At 35.6% G+C, this 18,203-nt stretch overlaps 1 protein-coding gene across 1 annotated transcript; it reads right to left on the bottom strand.

Annotated features, from left to right (window-relative positions):
* Positions 1-15,048: 15,048 nt before the first annotated feature.
* LOC131167983 (patellin-6) lies at positions 15,049-17,927 on the bottom strand. The gene is made up of 5 exons (XM_058127098.1): positions 17,656-17,927; positions 16,812-17,570; positions 16,528-16,652; positions 15,965-16,106; positions 15,049-15,521 (listed from the first exon to the last, which is right to left on the bottom strand). Exons 1-5 carry the CDS (start codon positions 17,674-17,676, stop codon positions 15,261-15,263), a joined length of 1,308 nt encoding a protein of 435 aa, XP_057983081.1. The 5' UTR covers positions 17,677-17,927; the 3' UTR covers positions 15,049-15,260.
* Positions 17,928-18,203: the final 276 nt, after the last annotated feature.

The following is an 18,203-nucleotide window of genomic DNA, read 5'->3' as shown; positions in this document are numbered from 1 at the left end:
AATTATTTTAATATTTGTTTGGGATTGTGAATACATAGAAGAACCTTAGGTTTGTGAAATACTGCCTGCTCGATTAGCTAAACCTAAGAAGAAATTTTAAATTTCCAAATCACCCCCCTCTTGGGAATACGCCAAAGTCAACATATATATATATATATATATATATATATATATATATATATATATATAAATGTATATCCCCCTTTTGATATTATCAAGAAGAACTAGGGGTGTGCTTGCTAAAAAAGAAACTTTAAAGATCATGCAAGCACAATTTTTATGGTAATCACGTAAGCACAGAACGCAATATGACCATAAAAATACAACCATATAGATCCTAAGAATATAACAATTTAAATCAAGGTCATGTGGCAACACAGATGATTGTGACAAAGCAACATATATTAACTTAAGATATTCAATGAAACCGTGACAATTAAGCACGTGCCATAGGTGTTCATAACAGATCTAAGCTAAAAATATTGGTGAGCATGATATAATAGAAATTTAATTTTTGATGCACCCCCTTTTGATTTGAATCCTAACTTAAATGAAATGAAGTTTCTACACCAATCAAAGATGATTCCTTTAGGTACACTGATCGATATAAGCACTTTTTTTTAATACACTATACCAGATAGAGATAAATTCATTTCAACCATTGCAACAAGTATAGTCTCCCTAGAGCCTTCAAATGCATCAGAGAATATATAATAAGGCATGAAATGATACTTATAACCTAGAACAATCCATATTTATTTATAGACCTTTAAGCACTGGATATGATGTTCTGGGTTTTTCAGAAAAGCCTCAATATTCAAAAAGTGAAGTGATGCATGTGAAACCTTTATGCTCCTTTTCTAGGGATGGAGCTTAGCTCCCCTAAACAATTCAATGATTATGTAAGGATGAGGTTTAATGTTCATTTTACTTTCACTCATCCTTTCAAAAATGTTTAGCCATTAATTTTATCATAATCATCTTTGTACATAGTTTTATTTTAGGAAAATTTTATCAAAATTTTGGCAGCATGCCGTCTTTAAATGGGACATTTTCCCATAAAACTTGTACTTGAAAATTGGTTATTTTTAGCAAATAGTTTATATTAAGCATGCATTAACCTAGATCCACTACCAGCATGCAGGTCACATTACTGCATACGCCATGCAGGATACATTCAATACAGGCATGCATTTCTATAGACAAGATCATTTGAATATAAGTGACTATCCATCAGACAATATAAGCATTAAGCAAGGAATGGATAGTAAGAGCTCAGTGTAGTGAACAGATGCTAACTATCCGTTAAATGAATTTAATTAATCGGCAATATAAAGATAGTATGCTGCAATGCTATTCATAAAAAGCATATAAATATATAGTACGATTGTGAGAGAATTTTAATATATATAGTCATGAAAGAGGAATGCTCCCCCTGAGTTATGCACTAAACTTATTTTCATTTTATGCCTTTTTCTTCTTTTCATTTGTTTAGGCTTAGAGGACCAAAAAGTCATAATGAATATATATTTAAATGAACTAAGCCTATTTAGCCTCTTTTCTTATGACTTTTAACGCGTGTGGGAGGCTCAAGTTCGAATGGCATTGAATTCAATTGTTCTTGCATAGATTTCCTTGAAATTTACTCATTTATCTAGATTGAAACCTAATGCAAATAACTTAGCCATTTAACTTATTCACAAAGATGACACTCTAAATAATTTGATATAAATTTTGAGAGCTTATGACGAGAGATTACATAAATACTCTTTAAAGAATGATTCTCTAAAGGAATTTAAAAGAGTATTTACGTGGATTACAAATGGACCATATTCAAGATATGTTCATGCAAGAGAATATGTCCAAACAACTTACGTAAAGAGCACTTCGAAGTATATGATGAATAATTCTCTTTGGAGGATGGAAAGTATCCTTTAGATATGATCACAATTTTAAGCAGGATACGAACCAATGAATGGATGAAACTTTACTAGATGTTATTGTGGTGTAGTAAAAATTTCCTATGGAAAAGATAGGTGAACCAATATTTGAGAATTTATATTTTAAACTCAAAGGTAATATTTTGATTTAACAATAAAATATGACTTTTAATTAGCACTAGTAGAATAGGAATTAGTTATCATTAGTGCTTATACCTAGAGTGATGACTAAATTTTGATTTAGGCTTTCATGTTAAAAAATGAGTTTAGGGTAAAATGATATATGACATAAGATGGATCCCTAAAGCTCAATCTTATACAATGGACAAAAGTATGCTTCACATAAGATTTTTATATTCAAGTATGGATTAAGCATTAAGAATTATATGCCAGGCAAGAATGCCTTTGTCCAATTGGAAGTGGATTTTCTTTAGTAAGCCTCTGAGATACTAATCAAGATATGATGATTTGTGTACTTCATCTCAGAAGAGCAAGGTTCAAGGTATGACTCAGATAAGCCCATGACCATTACTTTGAACAATTCAAAGGAATGATACGAATTTTGTGGGAAATGGCATCCACTTGATTAGAGAATATCTCATTCCATTTCAGTTCAAAGTGTGCATTTTGAAACCAATAACTTTATATTTTACCCAATCATTATGATGTATATATGTGTTACATTTAGATTGGATATTTTATTTGAATTTTCATAATGACTTCATTTTCTAGGATTCTTAGTATATAAAATTTTGTGTAGTGGATGCATATACTAAGTTTCTATATTTTAAGCCCGAACCACTTCCTAAGTCATTTAGTCATCACTCCCCCTGAACCTAAGATCTAAGGAAGAATTAAAATATGTATAAAATTTCTATTGGAATCCGATCTACCTTTGGTCCTACAGGGTTTGCTTTCCTGACAATCCATTCCATTTTCTTATCTAAACCTCTGGCAAACTAGTCGTGCTTTTTTTTTTTTTTTTTTATAAGATAACCAAGTATTATATACATGTGAAGAGTTTTGCTTATATCTCCTATTTCTATTTTATGAGGCATAAGGATTGTTAGGACCATGGAATATACAAGATGACCCCTTTTTGAAGGACGTATTCCTTTTAACTCCTAAGGGTCTATTATGATTATTCTTTTCATTTTTAACTTTAAGTATAACTCTAAAATAATCATCTATTTCTTTTTCTAAACATAAAATTTTCAATATCTTCTTAATCTTTTTCTTTTCAAAGGTGGCATGATGATCCTTTAATTTCTCTAATTGTTCTGCCAACTTTTTACTTTTGTTTTTCAAAATGATTTTCTACTTAGACATCCTAACTATAATCTTATGAGCATTAATGAAATTCTTTCGCGGTTTCTCATAAGATGTCATGCTTCTAATAATAGATGCACATGATTCAACAAAATATTTAACACAATAATTGTCACATGAATCAGTGCATACATCATTAACAGTAATTATCACACGGAATTTTCACAAGAGGTGTCAGATGATTCATTACATGATGTAACACAAGAATAAGCACAGGTATCATCAATAGAAATAGAGTGAGGATCATATATGTTGACTTTTTGAGTCCAATCCCTATTTTGATGCTGACAAAACACTTGCATCTCATGTGCGCATTTTGTATTTTTTTTTAACAGGTTCATGATTAAGCTCGCACATGAGGTAATGGACATGGAAGCGAGAAGGAACGTAAAGATCAAACACTCAAGCACTTTCCATTACACCAAAAGAGCAAAAGAATAAGACACTTAATTTAAGTTGTATATGCATTTAATTTTTATTATTTTGGTTCGTAATAATGCATGCATCTGCATTATGTAGATTGATTGCTAGACAACCGTAGACTGACCTTGGGGTACCTGCACTTCATACAAAACCTTTTTCATAAAAAGATAAAATCTTAAAAAGGTTTTAATATAACTTTAAGGTCAATTTAGGGCTTACAAAGACTTCGATCAACCGACGTTGGATTTTTTAGTTAATTTAATAGCCTCGGTCGACCAACCCATTTTAGTTATAAACACCTCGGTCAACCGAACATACTGTAGGCCAAAAGTCAACTTGTTGACCACGCCTCAGCGACCGACCGTGAATTGAACATATCTTTCTCGATCGACCGAACCATGGAACTTGACTTTTCTACTATCCCCGAGCGACTGAACTTATAGTTCAAAATCACCCCACGCGACCGAATAGTGAGGACCGGCAAACTAAATAGAGAACCGAGCGCCCGAATCTACAAAGGTTTGGGAAATTGCCTTGGCGTCAGCCAACTGAACTCACCCACAGGCACCCAAACCTAATACAGGCTCTATGTCTATTTGAGCGACTAGCCCTAAGGACCGAGTGACCGAATCTCTCGGATTGCCAAAAATTAACTGTGGTAATTGAGGTTAAAATTTAATCAATCTTTCCTAAAATACCCAGTGTGTCCCCAATGGTCAAAAATCTCCCAGACTCTATATATACCCCTTCATTTGCTTAGATTAACAACTTTGATTAACAACTACTTTCTCTCAAATTTTTTACTTAATCAAAGCTCCCTCATATACACTTTTATTTCAAAAATCATTTTGGGATTAAATTTTTTACTCTCCAACTCTCTTTATTATTATTTGGAAAATATTTTGTAAGAGAGTATTTATTTTGTTTAGGCATTTATTTTGATTGTGTTTATTGCGAAAACAACTTTTGAGCATAAATCCTAATTTCTCTAAATACTTTTTATTGCTAATCTTTGTTGGAGAAATACTTATTTTATTTTGATCTTTGAAGTCTCAAAATCAAAGATCACACATCTTCGTTTTTGCAAAAATATTATTAAGATCAAAATCCCTAGGTTCACTGGTTTGTCTTTGAAAAATATTTTTAGGAGAGTATTTTATTAGGGTTCAAATCTTTGATGCATTTTATCATATATATATATATATATCTTTCTTCAAAGATTGGATTATTTTTTTTGAAAAACACCTTTTCTCTACTGAGCATTATTGCATATCATAAGAGAGTGCATGTATTTGAGCTTTTAATATGTACATTCATCCTTGTATTTAGAAGCATATTAACATGTACAAAAACAGTTTTTATTGTATCGGTTGGGTTTAGCCCATAAATTGAACTGGAGAATCTCAGCCTTCTAAGTGAGACTAGTTGGGTTCAACCTGTTAGCCCCGATAGTTACACTATCTTGGTTTATATGTTTTGATGATATTAACCTATTTTTTGTTCCTAGTATTTTCCATCCTTGTAGATCTTATATAGTGCAGGTACAAAGTGTCGGATACACAGAGGTACCAAATCATAAGTAAAGATTGGACCGGGTAGACATCAAATAGGAAAGATCGGAAGGACGCTGACTCGAAAGCACCAAAGCACATCCTAAAGTTTTTATTGTGTGTAAATTAATTGTAATAAGGGTTGTGTGAGTATGTGAGTGAGTGCGTATTGTAACTCTTGCGGTGTGTGTCTTGCATGATTTCTGAGTAAGAGTTGAGCCATTGCATAAGCATACTAGGACACGTGAGCATATAGGATTGCACTAAATACATAAACACAAACTCACCTTTCATGTCAAAGTTAAACTTAAAGAATTTGTTAAATGAAACCTAAACTCAAATATGTTTTCTAAAGAGACAAGTTTTCAAACATATTAGTATTTGAAACATCTTCATACTTAGCCTCAGTTTTATCAAAATGAGTCTTATGTCCTAAAGGTTCAAGAAAGTCAAGTATATTTATAAAAGGACATACTAAGCATATAAGATATCAAAATGGGTTTTCAAACGTTTTTTATTAATCAAGATATCTTATATTCAAAAGAAAACTCATTTGGATAAGTTTTAATCTTCATTAGACTTAATACATTTCATATACTTTTGTCCAAGAATTTTTTGAGTAATTAAAATGCTTTTTGATAAGGAAAAACAAAACAATCGTCACTATCGTAGTGCAGCCTTGAATCCTGAACACCTTTTGGTATTTTAAACATAACTTTTGATAGAAAACTCTAAATAAGACGATCTTGGTATCCCTAGAAAGCCAAGACAAAATTTCACAACTTTCATGTTGATGACTTTTTCTAATTCTGGGACCTCATTGATAAACATAGGGGATTCGTCGACGAGGTGCAGTATATGATTAGTCGACGCGTGCAGGGGCCTAGTCAACAAGTTCAACGGGCAGAATGACGCTAACGGGCGGAAAACGGCTAGTTTACCAAATAAAATATCTTTTCTTACCCCCCAACGGTTAGTTAATGGCTCCTAAGGCTCTTGGGCTATAAATACAAGCGATTAGACTTGTATTAACATGGTTTTGAAGGTCATTGATCATTGTTAGTAAAAAACATCATTTTATACAAAACCTAGCACATTGCATATTAGTTCTTCATTACATGTGCTCATTCTCTCTTGCTCACTTATTGTGTTTGATTCAATTCTTGAGAGAATGGTGTGAGGTTTGAGTTGTAAATCATATTTGCTCTTTGTAAGGAGCATTCTTTGTAATCTTCCATCTTCTTGTGAAAGGTTCTTTGTGAACCAAGTTGTAAGGTTCTTTGTGAACCGAATTGGTAAAGGTTCTTTATGAGCAGTAGGGATTTGTTCCTAAGTTTGTAAGGCTTGCTCCACTGCGGAAGGATCGATTATAGTGGATTGTGGAATCCTTGGCTTGGTGCTAAGGCATGGACGTAGGCTTGGTGCCGAACCACATAAAAATACCGGTGTTGTTCTTTCTCTCCCTTACACTCTTTATTTTATATCTTGTATATGATTTATATTTATATTGCGATATAATTTCTTGTATCTTTCCATGAGTTTTTATTTTGTAGAAAAATACGTATTCTGGGAAAAGATTCTATTCACCCCCCTCTAGACTATATACTCCGGGTTGGGACTCCCAACACAACCTATTAATTGAACTAGGGAGTCACCCCATAAATGAGACTGGGGTGTCTCCGCCTTGTAAGGGAGACTAGTTGGGCTTAGCCTAGTAATTGAGCTGGGCTTTACCTTTCCCCATAAGGAAAGGTTGTAATAGTTTCGGCTCTGCCCGTTTAAGTGAACATGATTAGTGTAATCCTTGGGGGGTATGCCCAAGGCGGGGATGTAGGCTGGTTTGGCCAAACCTCGATAACAAATCCAGTCTCTCTCTCTCTCTCTCTCTCTCTCTCTCTCTCTCTCTCTATCTATCTATCTTATTTAAATTCCTACACTTTAATTTCAGCATGTGTATAAATGTTTATTAATATCATAATTATTTGCATACACACATTTGATTTAAATAAGATATATTGCACACGTGTATGTTTGCTTTCATTGTTAAAATTATTTTATATACACGCGTGTATATTGAATGGGATATGAACTGTGGTGAATTGGAAAATATATAAATTTAGCCAAAAAGTTTTTAAAACCCAATTCACCCCCCCCCCCCCTCTTGGGATCACACCAATTCCAACAATATACCTCTTCATCTGCTAATGTTATTTGCTCATGAATTGCCACTATCTAATCATTTGAGCTTGGAGCTTTTGGAGTGGCGGTCTTTTCCTCCTAGGTCTCTCCATATTTCTTTTCAAGCTCTTCCCATATTTCCTTTGTACTAGTACAAGCCATGATCTCATGAGGAATATTAGACTCTAAGGCACAGTATAATATATCCATGGCCTTCAAATTTATTAACTCAAAATCATTTTCATTAATTTTTACACATCTTCCTTTAGCGATCATTTGTCAGACCCTCTAGTCCATTGATTTTATAAAAATGTTCATTCTAATTTTCCAGAATGTGTAATGAACACCATAAAACAATGGAGGCCTGAGCCATGATTGACCCTCACCAAATGAGTATACACCAATAAGAGCCATTACGATCTTTAACACAAGCGCTTAAGCTTTTTGCAACAAGGCTCTGATACCAATTGATGTGAATGGTGTATTCCCAAGAGGGGGGTGAATTGGATATTTAAAAATTTCCCCTAGGTTAAGTGTGTTCAATAAGAAGCAGCAGGCAATATTACACAAGCCTAGGGTCTTTCTAATCAACTACAAACCCAACAATATATAATTGAGCAAATATTTAAGTACAAATTTCAGTCTCAGTATTTCCCAATCAGTCTCAAATTTCACAAATGGAAATGTATGCAAATAATCAAGACAATATAAATAAACATACATGAGCAAAAATTAAAATGCATAAGGAAAAGAGAACGACACAATATTTGTTATCGGGGTTCAGCCAATTTTGCCTACGTTCTCGCCTCAAGCTCATAAATAAGAAGATTCCACTAAATGCTCACTTATGGGTGGAGCAACACCAATTACAACCTCCTTTCCTTACTGTGCGAGGAATACCCCTGGTCACATTACAGGGCTGACCCCAACCTAACCACACCTTACAAGACGGTGTGCCTAGTTCTCCTAACCGGGCCTGAACCAGTTTGGTACTTTCTTAACCGGGTCTAAGTCTATTTGATGCATATTACAAGCTAGTGCAATCCTCTTTCGACCACACATCGGAAATACAACAGAGATGCAATAATATTTTTGTACAACTATGAATGCATCTACAAAAGCAAGTGATGTACACAGTAAAGCTCAAATGAACTCTTGTATGATATGATGTTATTCTCAGTAAAGTATGTAGGATATTTCTCTCAAAAATATATTTATGAAATAATCTAAAAGAAATTATGATGATGATATTTGATTAATAAAAAAGTGTTAAATAAGTGTTTTTCAAAGATCTAAAACCCAAATAATATCTCCTAAAATAATTTTTTAAAGTCAAGTGTATGAGATATTTGGGAATATACTTACAAAAATATTTATACAATAAACTCAGTGTATGCCATTGAATCTTGCAATGAATATGCAAAGACTCACAAGCTAAAAAGAGTTTTTCCAAACAAATATTTATGAAGGAAAATAATATCGGAAATTCTTTAAAGAAATACTCTCAAAATGATTTTCAAAAATGAAGTGTGTGTGAGAGTGAATGCTTAAAAATATGCCCAAAATAAAACTTCTTTCAACAATCCCTTAAGAACAAAGGATTTGCAAGGGAGTGAAAGAGAAATCAAAAGCACTCTTAAAATGATTTTCAAAAGAAGTATAAGGGAGTTTAAAAAATTTAGCACAAAAAGTTTTGGGAGAGATTAAAATCTAAGCATTAGATTTAAAATTGAGTAATAAGGGGATATTTATAGACTCTGAGAAAATTATGACCGTTAGGGACATGCTCATCATTTTGAAAACAAATTAAGTGAAAAATTAATGACAATTAACACTGGAAATTACCGAACCTGAGAGGTTCGCCGGTTGACCGACACAAGCCAAATGAAAGTGAACCCATGAGGGTCGGTCGGCTAGGCAACATGTCAGTCGGCTAACCTCACACAAGAATTTGAACTTTGAAACATGTCGGTCGGCTGTGGGAGGCGCCAGTCGATAGAGCCAAATGCAATTTTCTAAACCTTCATAGGTTCGGTCAGCTGAGGCTTCCTTAGTCATTAATACCGGTCGCCTAAGGACTGTCGGTCGACTGAGCTCTTTAAGTAGTAAATGGTTCGATTGACTAAGGCTTCACGACACATGCCTCACGTGGCAAGTTCAGTTGACCGAGTCATTTAGTACATAAAGGGTCAGGTTGACCGGGCCTCGTTAAAGTGTCAGTTTTGCCTTAATTTTTTACCCCAAAACCTTTTATATGATTATAACACTTACCAAAAGGTTTTTTATTTAAAGTTAGGTCCTTAAGGTCAGTCTAGATCGTCTAAGCTTAGCAATCCATATCATGCATATGCATGTATTATTAGAGACCGAATATAAGACTAAAATGCAATACAAATGAGATAAACAAATGTATTCATGTTTCTTCTTTGCTTGTCTGTCTTCATGGAATACGCCAGATGATGTAGTCTTCAAGTTTCTCCTGGCTTCCATGTTCCCCTAATCTTACGTGTGTGCCAAGATGTAAACCTATTTAGGCACTTAAAACACACATAAGATCCTTATGCTTTGTCAGCATCAAAACAGAGATTGGACTCAAAAAATCAATACACGTATGTCATGTAATTAAGACCTCATATAAAATAAAATTGAAGTTTAAGTCATAAAAATAAAAACTTTCAAAGAAACAAAACCAAAAATCCTATATTTAAGCAATCTTACCTCCTCGCGCATATCGAATCATTGTCTTTGGCTAGAAATTAAAGTTTAAATGAACCAAAAGTAGGATCTTAATTAGAAATCAAGATTGAAAGTCTTACCTCATATTTTTTTTCACTGTAAATATTTGAAAAATCCTACATTTTTGTGTGTCAACCTTCTGATTTCAACAGAGTCTCCTTCTTCCTTTCTTCATTTCTCTCCCTTTCTCTCTTCTCTTTCCCTAGCTTAAGCGTGCAACCCTTCTCCTATGTTCCAACGTTCTCTCGTTTTCCTCCAAAAAATACCCTCCCTTTGTACCTCTCTTTAAGTTGAACATATTTTCCCTCCCCCTTTTTTGAATCTTAAGCCCATTTAAATAGAGCAAGGTTAGGGGTTTCTTCTTTCTCATCTTCCAAAAATACCCGTCATCTTAAAAGGAGCTTACTTTTGCATCCAATGGGGGTGTTTGGGTCTTCTTTCTTGCCTTATCCTTATCATATTTTCAATTAAAATGAGGGCAAGCCTCCCTTCTTGATTAAATAGGCATCGAATCACAAACTTAAGGCTCTAGACTACTCTGAATGCAAGATTTGCAGAATGAAATTCAAGGAGAGATAGTGACCTTACTTTACTACTCCTAAACTTCAATTGACCCCCCTAAATTTCTCTTCTAACTCTCATTTACCTTTAACTCTAGCTAAATTAATCCTAGAAAAAATAGGGTGTCAACGTCGTCAATGGTAGAAGTTCTTGGAGGATGGAAATAAAGAAGAATAAGGACTTAAACAATCCAAGAAAGTGAATTTAGGGGGGGTGAGGAAACAAAAACCCTAAATATTAAAGTGCCTCAAATATAAAGGCACAACACTAAGCACATTACCTAATGCCAAAAGATTAAAGGGAATATAAAGATGAATGGCTTAGAAACAATTGTAAAATTCAAATTCTTATTGCAAATGATGGCCTCTATTTATTAAACATTTAATGCTCAAAATATGAGGTCATGAGGGCATTGTTTGTGCAATCCCTGTGCACTTCCCTAAAAGGACATGACTATTAATCACTACCCCAAAATGGGGGTGAGGGAGTGAACATAAGCTAAATTTATATAAGCCAATATCACCTTACCAACAAGTTGTTTCTCTAGTTGGCTAAAGGCAACCAATGATCCAAGTAAGGCGAGGAAGATAAGGATAAGCCAAGTGCACTTAGCAAATATCACCTCACCAGCTAGGCACCCCGTAGTCGGTTGAACAAGTGAAAGTATGGTGTCACTTTAATTAACAAACAGAAGGATGCTCACCCTTAGTCAATTTGAGGCAAACCTAAAATAAGGCAAAGAAGACCATGAATAAGACAAGCTTGGGGTCATACTATAAAAAACTCTAGTGATAATGGCATGCCTTGCCCTAGACTCACAATAGGATAGCTCGCCTATGATCCAAAGCGACTAGCAATATGATTTCAAAAGCATTCCAAATAATGCTAGCTAAAAGGAAAAAAGCAATGTTAGGATTTGTGTTATCCCAAGAGGGGGGGTGAATTGGGTATTTGAAAACTTGAAAATTTAACTAATTTTCAATCAATATCAAAATGAAATTTAAAGCATATACCATAATCACCACAAAATAAATATAAACATACACTTTCGAAAATTTAAAGGGAGTAGGGATAGAGAGAATGACATCGTGATTTACAAGGTTCGGTTATAACCACCTACGTCCTTGCCTCAAGCAAACCACCCGAGGATTTCCATTATCTTGCTCCTTTAAACCAAGGGGGAGCTGCCACTACAATCCCTCCTTATAGGCAAAGAGGCCTCTCCAAGCGATATACCCTCGCTCGATACGATTCAAACCATAATCCCTCCTTATAGGTGGAGATACCTCTCCAAGTGATATACCCTCACTTGGCACGGTTCAAAACTCAAACCGCAAAGAAATGAATGAAAATAAATTTGGTGTACAAAGAATGCTCCTTCAATAGCTGATTAGTATAATGAAAAATCATTTCTAATGCACTCTTAAATGATTTGAAGATGAAGTTCAATAGAGTATGTAAATGATTTTCTCAAAATGGCTTTTGAAATATCAAACGTAAGAAAGCTTTGAAGTAATGAAAGTAAGTGTAAAATATGCTCAAAGCTTTCAAAAGAACTTCAAAATATTTTCTTTAAAAGTATTTTCAAAAATAAGAGTAGGAGAAGTTTGAAAATGATGTGCAAAAGTGTTTCAATAAAGTTCAATAATCAAAGAATATTCAAGTATGCTCTCAAGATGGATTACCAACCTTCTCCAAGTGTTTAGGCTTGGTATTTATAGGCAAAATCAAGATATATCAAGATATAGTCATTATATGACCATTGGGGAATAAGATAATGTTTAATTTCAAAATTTATGGCCGTTTTCTGACAATTATTGGTGAAATCGAAGAGGTTCAGTCGACTAAATCCAAGGTGATTTTCCAATTTAGCACAATTCGGTCGACTGACCTGATGACCCGATCAACTGGATCATACTAGGATGAACTTTTGTCGACTGAACTGAGGTTCGGTCGACTAAAACTAGGTTTCTTACTACTTATACCTTTCAGTATTTTGAGCATAACTTTTTTTTTTAAATCCAAATAGAACGTTCTTGATATCAAAAGAAAGCTAAGAAAATATTCCACAACTTTCATGTTGAACACATTTTAATATGAGAACTAATGGATCAAAAAAATTGCTCATCAATGTGACGACAAAAACATGAAGGGAATTTTCTACTGTGGATACCTTTTAGTATTTTGGGCATTACATTTTCTAAAAAAATTCCAAATGGGATGTTCTTGGTATCATAAGAAAGTTAAGAGAAAATCCCACAAATTTCATGTTGAACATATTTTAAGATGAGAACTGATTGATTGAGAAAAGTACTTATCAATGTGGGGTAGAAACATGAAGGGTATTTTGAAAATCTTGTTTTGGAGTTTTTCAGTCCAAAAATAATTTTTACACTTGAAATAATTTTTGCACATTTGTAAAATGATTTTTCATGAAATATAGAGTGCCTAGGGTCCAACTAATATCATGGTTGAGAGCTTCACATCAAATCAAATGAAATATGCATGCTTAATTGAAACCTAGGTACATTACAACTGAAAAATGCATGTTTTCAAGTTTTGCTCTTCAATTTTCCATGTAATGTGCCAAGAGAATGTCATAATTCAAGTGCTTCATGACTTTCATTTTGCATCAGTCATTTGTGCTTTCTGAAACTTATACATGTTCAAATACTTAACATACAAATGAGATGCTGTGATTTGTCATTATCAAAACAGGATAGAACTCAAAAAGTCAACAAGAAAAATTCAGCTACAACTAGGTGGCAACATTTTGTGAGGTTTTATTTATGCTAAGAGTGTGTGTCAAGAAGTTGTCTCATTTAAGTTTACTTAGAGAGGATGAATGAATATACATATTTTCTATCTTTTAAGGGACTTGTAAGACATCATATCAACATAACTAGCCTGGTGATAAACAACCTTGTGCCATCTCATCTTTCCTCTACCTTTAATTCAATTCCCTTCATATCTCTTCTAATTCAAATGTACTTGCTTCTCTCTCTTCTCCTTCCTTTCTACAAATTTCTACTACTTCTACAATTCTTTTTCCTACAATCCCTATTCCACGAGATACCCCTTGTGCAAAATGGCAATTATCCCAACATCTTTGACGGGGTATGGTATAATAATCCCAATTTCACATCCATCTCTACCATCATCCCAAACTCCACATTTCCTCTCTCCCAACCCTAAATGGTCATACCTGCTTATCGTGTTGGGTTTGACCAAGGTTTTCTTCAAATGAACACAATTTTCTCCAGTGTTTTTGTCAAAAATAGCTTAAACCTACTACAAGAGAAGGTTTACTTGCATTTGCAATTCTTCAAGTTGATTTGCAGATGCGGTAACTTGGTTCTTAGATATAAAAAGCATGTAGTGAAGACATGTTTTATTTCCCATTAAGAGGTCAACTCCCAAGTAAGGGTGTACCTCTACATGTAATACCACCTAAATGCCTAGAATCACCATTGCTTTTTCTAGTTTTCTCAAAAATTGCGTCAATTATTGATGCACTTTTTTGTTACATAGCCCAATAAATCATCTAGGTTAGTCCAAGCCTCCTAAATGTAACGCTCGAGACAAATCATAAAATTTGCCAAAGAAGGCTCTACCAACCCTCTAGCGTGCAAGCCCCAATATACAATCGAGGTAGAGCCGAGTTCAGTCTCTTATGTATATAATTGAGTTCATGCAAATTCCACTCCTAGTTTAGAAACAATATTAACTGTAGGGCTTATTACATCAATTATGGAAACATAGGAACAAGATTACAACATATAATTATCTTCCTCCCCTAAAGTCACTACCGAATTAAGATTTCACCGCCTTAAATAATTGCGGTCCTATAAATTTGTATTTACTTGACCGCTCATTGAAACTATAGGCCAACACTATTCCGACCAATACCTAAGTGTGGACTCCACACCCCTGAACCACATTACATGTACTTAAATACACGTCCACGTTAGCGCTTAACCCCCCTCGTGACCTTACCTACAGGCCACAGCCCCCCGCCGTTGGAATTCTCGTCAATACCTTCCAAAGCCTCCCTCCCCGACAGCCCCAGAGAGCGGTCAATGTCCTACTTTCTCCCCCCTGTCCGCCCAAAATACACGCATAAATCGGAGCAAGAGCAAAAGCAAAAGATCAGCCGGAAAAACACATAAATTGGAACAAAGGTAGTGTGAGGAGAGGGAAAGACGACAGCAAAAACATAATAAAATACAAAAACAGTCCAGCGAATTAAACCATGCTCTCTCAACAGTCAACACCGACCCAAAAAGTCGCAAAGCTCCATCAGACTGTCGCAGACTATGGAAAAAAAGAGGTAATTAACCAGCTTTTCGTTCTAATCTATAATATTAATTAGGGCATGCAGTAGTAATACCACTATTTATACATCACAGTAATACTGTCGAAGTACACTCCAATGAGTTCACATCCTCTCTTCGGTTAAGCAGAACAGAACAAATGCCAAATGGAGGCAAAAAGAGCAAAACAAGGCTACTCTCCAAGCCGATATTATTATAAGAACTCCCAGCTAGGCAGTAGTGGATTTGCGCACTACGTAGCGGTAGGCGGCGACCTTCCTCTTCCGGGAGGCAGTGTTGTCCACAGACAGCACCATTTTTCCAGCTTCTCTCGACGTGAACGAGTTGTGCACTGCCTCTTCTGAGGCTGCCATCTTCCTGGGCTTCTCCACTGCGATGGTGTAGCTCCCGTCTTCAGTCGGCACAAACTCAGCCCCGTATTCCAAGTCCCAGCCTCCCACAACTATGTCCCATGTTATTGTTGCCCCTGCCTGTTTTCCCAGATTCAAAATGAAAAAGGAGTTTCCTTACAGGATTCTAAATAAGCACGCGAGCACAGAGAGATGAGATTAAACATGGGATTTTGCTAATAGTTTGTGAAAGATAAAAGCACAAGGGGCAACGGAAACAATGACATTATTTATATTTTCCATTTCAAAGCATGAATGCAGTGAAAACAATGATCTTAACATGGGATTTATCTAACAATTTTGAAGGATAGAATGAATTTAAAGGGGTAATTGAAAAGGCGGACAAGTCCCACGTCTGTCTCGTATAGTGATATTAACTACGATACCTTTTATATATTTTTTCAGTTTTAAAAGAACTCAGAACAAGAAGGAATTGAAAATGGATTCTGCTAAAATGCACTAACATAATACATGGTAGATGAAGAAAAGGGGGCAAATGCAATGTGGAGAGCATGTGAATGAACCTCAATTCCCTCAATCTGTATGTTAACTTTCTCCCCTCCTTTCACGGTGAACTCGGAAGCCGGTTTGGCCGGACCATGCTGCAAGTCGCTTGGTCGACTCAGCCCTCCGTACTGAACCGGCACATCCTCCGGCCTGATAAACCTGGTTAGGAAGCAATAACCCACTTCAAGAAAAAAAATTTGAAAAGACCATAAAGAAAAGTGCAAAAAAGAAGAAACTGACAAAGAATTGGTACAGACGCAAATGCAGAGAAGAAAACAAATGTTTCAAATTTGAATCACCCAGTTTCGCAAAAATATACTTCTGAAGTGGGAATCGGAAAGGGTAAATCAAAAGGCACATTGGAAACCAAATTCTAGAGACGTGATTTTTGGAAACAAACAAAAACACTGCAAGATCATCAAAGATTTGCAATCAGACCGGTCAATACAGATCATTATCCCTGCACAGAGCACAACTATGGAAGAAAAATAATTTCTAAAAAAATGGAGTGAGATATAAAGAATAGCTGATTAAAAGAAGAGGAGAGAGAGGGAGAACAAAAGAAGCTACGGGGACTCACTTGTAAAGGGTCTCTGCAACATTTCCTTCTTTCGAGATCACAAACTTACTCTTGGTTCGTTGGGTAAGGAACGGGCTAAACATCGAATACAGAACACTGAAGTACCATGGCACGTTGATGAAAATCTAATAAAACCATCAAACCCCCAGAAGAAAAAACGAGCGGAGATCAGTTCGTCATATACAGAAGAGATCGAAAACAGAGCAGAACAGAAAAATCAAAAGCACAAAAAACGGTAAATAATAAATTTCTCCCAAATGCTGTTGCTCTGTGGCTAATACTACCTTACGAGCCACCATTTCAGGATAGTTGTCTTGAAAAAGAGAGAGGATCTGATTAGAAGCGACCCTGAGCTCTCTCTTGGGCATGTCCTTGAGATCTGTGACCTGAATCAGAGAGTTAACCCCACCAGGCTTGAAATGCAGAAGATTCATGCCTCTCTCAAGCACCTGAACTCTCCACCTCAGAAACTTTTTGAGCTTCTCTTCGTCCCCAAAGATCCTCTCGTACATATCCTTATCTTTGAACACCCCATAAGCGTTGTAGCAAACAGGGTGACCTTCTCTGTCGAACCCAGACATGTAAGCCACCAGACCTTCCAGCTCCTTAAACCCTAAATCTTCCTCAACGATGGTCTCAGCTTCGAACTCTTTCCTCCAACCCAAGCACTTCTGCAACATTTGAAGCGAGTCCGCGACCCTGAAGTCTCTGGCTCGCAAGAACTTCAGGAGGATCACATCAGCCCTTTCGTCTCCGCCCGAAATGGGGATTCCCCACATTGAATCAGACTCAATATTGGCGGCGGCGAGTTTGTCCTTGAGATCTTGCAGAGCTTTCTTTTCGGAGGACTTGAGGTGGGAAACGAAGTAGGTGTCTTCCTTGAAGGAGGGAGAGCGAAGTGCGGCGGCCTCCATTAACGAAGCAACAAAGCTCTTCTTGCAGGGTCTCGGGGATGCCACAGGCTGCTCTGGAGTAGGGATTTGTGGGATTGCGATGGGTGATGAAGCTTCCATTATTGGCGTTGAGTGAGACCCAAATGGAATCTAGTGGAGGAAGATCGAGAACTGCGGGTTATTAAATTGCAAGAACGAGAGGGAGAAATCAGAAACGTGGATTAGTTCTTTTTACCCATGAACATTCATTGCTCATGCCAAGAGGTCGAAAATCACAGAAACGCTTTCGATTCTCCGAACTGCTGAGGTTTTTCCCGTAGCCTTTGTTGCAGGAAAGAGAAAGGGACGGGTGTGAGGGAAACAGGGACAAGAGTGACAAACCCAGAGAGATAGAGAGAGAGAGAACCACGATTCACGTCTGTTCAAGCGCACTTTTAAAAGCCGCTAAAGGATGGAATTGTTTAGGCACCTATGACATACTACCGCCATCTATTTTCAAAACTTACTATCAATTTATAAAGTTTAGGTGAATATTATAAAAATTTGTTCTCTCATTTTATAATTAAAATTTTTCAACATTAATTTAAGATTAAAATTACTTAGATCATAATTTTTTTTTTATATTTCATCATGTTGGTCCTTGGCAAAAGAAAGGCAAAAAGTTCTTTTAGATTAAACTTCTTTAATTTCCTTTAAAGTATTTTTTTTAAAGTGGAATGACTTGTTATAATATTGTGATTTGTAAAATTTACTAGCTAAATATTCAATATTTTTTTTCTATTA

Source organism: Malania oleifera, chromosome 11 (assembly GCF_029873635.1).
Source record: "Malania oleifera isolate guangnan ecotype guangnan chromosome 11, ASM2987363v1, whole genome shotgun sequence".
Classification (NCBI taxonomy): Eukaryota; Viridiplantae; Streptophyta; class Magnoliopsida; order Santalales; family Ximeniaceae; genus Malania; species Malania oleifera.
The sequence above is the reverse complement of the archived record's forward strand: the minus strand, read 5'-3'. Positions and strand labels throughout refer to the sequence as shown.